The 5,404-nt window shown below is 38.4% G+C and overlaps 1 protein-coding gene across 1 annotated transcript; it reads left to right on the top strand.

Annotated features, from left to right (window-relative positions):
* Window positions 1-670: 670 nt before the first annotated feature.
* Window positions 671-3,451, top strand: snai2 (snail family zinc finger 2). The gene is made up of 3 exons (XM_084102019.1): window positions 671-894; window positions 1,596-2,108; window positions 2,285-3,451. The coding sequence occupies exons 1-3, from the start codon at window positions 816-818 to the stop codon at window positions 2,464-2,466; spliced, it is 774 nt and encodes a 257-aa protein (XP_083958145.1). The 5' UTR covers window positions 671-815; the 3' UTR covers window positions 2,467-3,451.
* Window positions 3,452-5,404: the final 1,953 nt, after the last annotated feature.

A 5,404-nucleotide genomic window follows, 5' to 3' on the forward strand; every position in this document is an offset into this window, starting at 1 on the left:
TGCTGTGTTAGAAGTAGATAGTAGCCTACTGAACACAAGAGGGCGCTAGTGAACTGCGTGTAAACCAGACGTCCTTTACATTTATGTTGAATTTTATTAAACTTTAACTCTAAATCCATAACTAAATGTATATGATGTATATGTAATTAACATTTTTGAAAATATATTTTTGTATGGTTTGATTTGAAAACCGGCATAACAAATATTTAAAGATTACAAGTAGGTGGTGACAAAATGAACGCTTTTAAGGAATGTCTAGTAAAATGAAACGCCACCAACATAAAGACTATATATATATATATATATATATATATATATATATATATATATATATATATATATATATATAAACACACACTCACAAATCATTTAGGACCAAGAGGACCAAGATCTACATTGATGAATCGTTGTTTTAAAGGTCTTTCCTGATTCAATCACTAAGGAATAATGGCATTTCAGCAATCTGTGTGCTTTGACCATCTGTGACAAGTCTGAACATTATTTCACCTCCATACACAACTCTAGAATGAACACCTGTCTTCCTTTCCCTGACCACGCCCCCTAAAGTCACACCTCTATTTTGATTGGGCCGGGGGTCATGAATATGCACATATCAAACGCTTGGCCCCTCCCTTTGCACCTGATTGGAAGTATTTACTTGTTTTTTTGCACAGAGGTGCTGGAGTTTTAGAGCAGCTCTGCGCTGGAAGATGAAGCCCTGCTGGACCGAGCAATAAGGATTACAGCGATTTGACTTTATAAAAGAGAAGAAAGGACCATTATTATCTGCCAGAGAACTTTATTCGTATTTCAGGATGCCGCGCTCATTCCTTGTAAAGAAGCATTTCAATGCAGCCAAGAAACCGAATTACAGTGAACTGGAGAGTCCAACAGGTAATAGACTTTTTGGTTTGATGAGTCTAACTCCTAACAGTTAAAAGTTAAAGTTATTTCAACTTTTTAGTGTGTTGCAACACTTCGTTAAGTTTATGGCATTTTGCATGGCAACACACTAACACGTATTGTTTATTGAATTGATCCATTGCCTTTTTTTTCTTGATATGTGTGTTTGTACATGAAGACGAAATAGCCTACCTAATAGGCTACAAATCTAAATGAAATAATTGCGAATCAAATCCAAAGGATCCTAAACGGGATCAGTTCCTACTGGAAAAACAGCAATTTCATTTGACTCTTATTTCATCCCGTTATGATCGTTTAGAAACGTTTACAAAATATCTCATTTAGAAACCCAGTACACATCTTTTAGGACTGATTTTTGTCGAAGGATATCCATATCACATAAAGTCACTAAAATGGGTAGTTGGTGCATAACATTAGAGTTTACCTTCAAATGTATATGAATGTTCAAGGGAAAGTGTTTATCGTTGGTCCTGTAACTGGTTCCCATTTGAATTGGTTCTGCAGTGTAACAAATTAACTTTTTATAAGTGTAAAAATTCCATTTATTTCCTCAATGAAGATGGCCATAAAACCTGCATGCATGATCATTTTAAAAGAAGATTTAGGAATATGGCACTTATGTATATCTGGTTGAGTGAACTAATATGATTGCTTTTCCCCTTTTATTGCAGTGTTTATTTCCCCATATGTCTTAAAAACCCTCCCGGTGCCTGTTATACCTCAACCTGAAGTGTTAAGCCCGTTGGCGTACAACCCGATAACAGTGTGGACTACCAGCAGCCTGCCCCTGTCACCCCTTCCCAGCGACCTGTCCCCCATCTCTGGATACCCCTCGTCCCTCTCCGACACGTCCTCTAATAAAGACCACAGCGGCTCGGAGAGCCCCAGGAGTGATGAAGACGAGCGGATACAGTCGACCAAGCTGTCAGACGCTGAGAAGTTTCAGTGCAGTTTGTGTAGCAAGTCCTACAGCACATATTCGGGACTCATGAAACACAAGCAGCTGCACTGCGACGCACAGACCAGGAAGTCATTCAGCTGCAAGTACTGCGAGAAGGAATACGTGAGTCTAGGGGCCCTAAAGATGCACATAAGGACACACACGCTGCCCTGCGTTTGCAAAATGTGTGGGAAAGCTTTCTCCAGACCTTGGTTGCTGCAAGGACACATTAGGACACACACAGGTGAGAAGATCACACTAATGCATTTATTTGATGCTATTGAAACACTGTGGATGTCAATGCACACCTAAAGTGTCTTTCTTCAGACTTAAGATTAAGTGCATAATATAATTATGTTGGGAGCATTGCATGATGCAGCAGTACTTTAACCTGATTTTTTTTTTTTTGTTGTTCATTAGGTGAGAAACCGTTTTCATGCCCCCACTGCAGTCGCGCATTTGCGGACCGGTCGAACCTCCGAGCTCACCTGCAGACTCACTCGGACGTGAAGAAATACCAGTGCAAGAACTGCTCCAAAACCTTCTCTCGCATGTCGCTGCTGCACAAACATGAGGAATCTGGCTGTTGCATTGCACACTGAGAGAGAATCACACACACACACACACACACAGGGTCTGCATTCACCAAGTGCCTCCGATTGTGAATGCTGATCTTGGACCTGCTCTTCCTGTCAGTATACTCGTGATAAACTGGATACTCAGCGCCAAATGCATCCCAAAAAGCTCTGACGATTTAAAAATGCATCGCCCCAGGGTCTGAATGAATAGTGTTTGTGGAGTCATTTAAAGATCAGATTCCACCCGAGACGCTACACACTAACATATAAAACTGACCCAAAACAGCCATTCCGCTTTGAGTTTGGTTCCCGGAGAACCTTCAACACCCTCAAGACAGGAAAAGGCACAAAAGAAAAGACTGTTTGCCAGATCCCTGGTGGTCTGAACTCACTGACTAAGAAGCCTTTTCATTTCAGTGTAAACGCAGATTCATTCAACATGTCATGCGCCCGTCATGTGCCTTCCATTTCAACAGTATTTGCCCTGTTCGGGTTGGGTTGGTGTGTACTGTACATTTGTTTACGGATTTGTACTATTTGGGAGGTTTTAAATGTGTAGCCTCTCTAATAAGCAATAATTTATACTGGTTTATATCTGTATCTGAATGTTAAATAGGTAAGACAGTCACTTTTTATGTTTTTTTGTTTTTCTTTTCTGAGAGGTAATCGGTCAGATATTTCAAACCGTAGATGGTGGCACACCAATGAGCTTGAGACCAAAGGAATAATTAATGCCATGTTTTTAAACAGGGAACAAGTGCAAAAAGACATTTTCTTGAATTAAAAGTATTTAAACTTTTGTGCGGTCATAACGCGACAGCAATTAACCAGCACTCAGACATGCAATACTTTGCCATGTGCCTTTTTTCATCAGGAACTTCAGAGATTTTGCCATGTATTTCTTTATTTGAATGTATATGACACTGATATGATTGTACTTTGTATTGCAAAGTGTAAATGAATGGTATGATTTTGTACAAAAAATAAAATTTACACTTTTTTTGCATAACTCATAGCGATTGTCATTATCTTTTTGGCATCTGAAAGCAGTCATCATTTCATTACAAACCTGTTTGATTTTTCTTTCTTATGTGGAAAGAAGCTATTTTGAAGAAAGCTGTAGTCTATGCAATGAAAGTCATTTGGGTCCAAAACAACTATCCCTTTAAGCTTTTAACAGCTGAATTGAATAACAATTAGCCTAATGTTTACATTTACATAGGGTTTGTAATGCTATGCAAATGAATAGGCTCTTAACGGAACATCAACAGGAACGTTTCATACAGAAATCTCGTGAAAAGCACTTCATTTCAATTTGAACCTGTTGCTGATTTTTGTCTGCATTAACGAAGTTTAGAAAATAGTGTTAAACATGGTTGTGGAGGATGTAAAGAGCTGGTTTGTTAACTGTTCCTGAATTTAGAATATGGTTTGACTCGTTCCCACAGTTAACTTACATCGTGGGACTTCATCAAAGTGAAGTTTAAGCATTTCATGATGCAAATGTGTTTGCAGTTTACTGTGGCGGGAAATGCAAGTTGTATAAACTACTGTCATTCATTTAAAAGCCAAGCTGGTGGAGATGCTATTTATATTCAGGATTCAAAGTTAATCAGAGACAGTCATGGAAATCCGTTGGTCAAAAGATGTGGGAGCCATACAAGACAAAACTTTTGTTGTGCATCTCAATGAAATGTCCTCAGGAGGTCAACTCGTTTTAAAGTCTGTGAGTTTGTGGTGCGGCCACATGAACCTGTCCTTGCGAACCTGTTCGGCTCCCAAACAAATCCCAAATGTTACACCTCCTCCCTATGTTGATCTCACTTTGCTGCCAATTTCTTTGAAGGCTCTGGGTCTCTGAAGGGGCCACTATAGCAAAGCCAGACTGGCTCTCACACATGTGAAAGTCCTTTACTGGATTATTACTCAGCAACCTCACAGTACACAGTGGGAACTCACAGGACTGGCGCAAACCAATCGGGTTTTCAAACATTCATCTACTGAATCTAATTCTGAACTGACCATTGGAAATAAGCAGCTTCTAACTGCATAGCAAAAATCATCTTGAAAATACACATGAAATCAAAACTGACCTTATTTCCTTTCTAACAAACATTCCTGGTCTTATAGTGAATGATAACCTTTATTCCAAAGGTAAACATTTTTTTACTCTCGATCAATTGCTCCGTTTTCAATTTTTTGCTGATGTCACCAAGTTCACAATATTTTTCTTGGGATTACTGAGATATATCTTTAATATATAATGTAAATTTATGTACAGTATGTATATACAGTATTATATATATATATACACACAAACATTTCTTGATGCATATGTGACCGTGGACCACAAAACCAGTTATATGGGTACATTTTTTTAAATTGAGATTTATACATCATCTGAAAGCTGAATAAATAAACTTTCCATTGATGTATGGTTTGTAAGGATATGATAATATTTGGCCGAGGTACAACTATTTGAAAATCTGGAATCTGAGGGTGCAAAAAAAATCTAAACATTGAGAAAATCGCCTTTAAAGTTGTCCATTTGTGTTTGTGATTGTGCTGCATTCACTCACAAAAATAAATGTTTTATATCTTTACGGTAGGAAATGTACAAAATATCTTCATGGAACATGATCTTTACTTAATATCCTCATGATTTTTGGCATAAAAGAAAAATCGATATTTTGACCCATACACTGTATTGTTGGCTATTGCCACAAATATTCCCGTGTGACATGTGTCCAGGGTCACATATGCGTAATGTAATTTCTTTACGTGTAAGAATGAGACAAAATTACTGAGTACAAGTAGAGGCCTGGTGTGAACACTTGCTCTGTAGAAAGGTTTTGGGAAAACACTTGACTTTTCCATGCTCTGTGGTTTATCTTTCCATGATCTGAGCATGGCTGCACTATTCCAGGTGTTCACCGTGACACACCTCATAATCGGACAGCTT

Source organism: Abramis brama (genome assembly GCF_963993115.1).
Source record: "Abramis brama genome assembly, chromosome: 24".
NCBI classification, from domain to species: Eukaryota; Metazoa; Chordata; class Actinopteri; order Cypriniformes; family Leuciscidae; genus Abramis; species Abramis brama.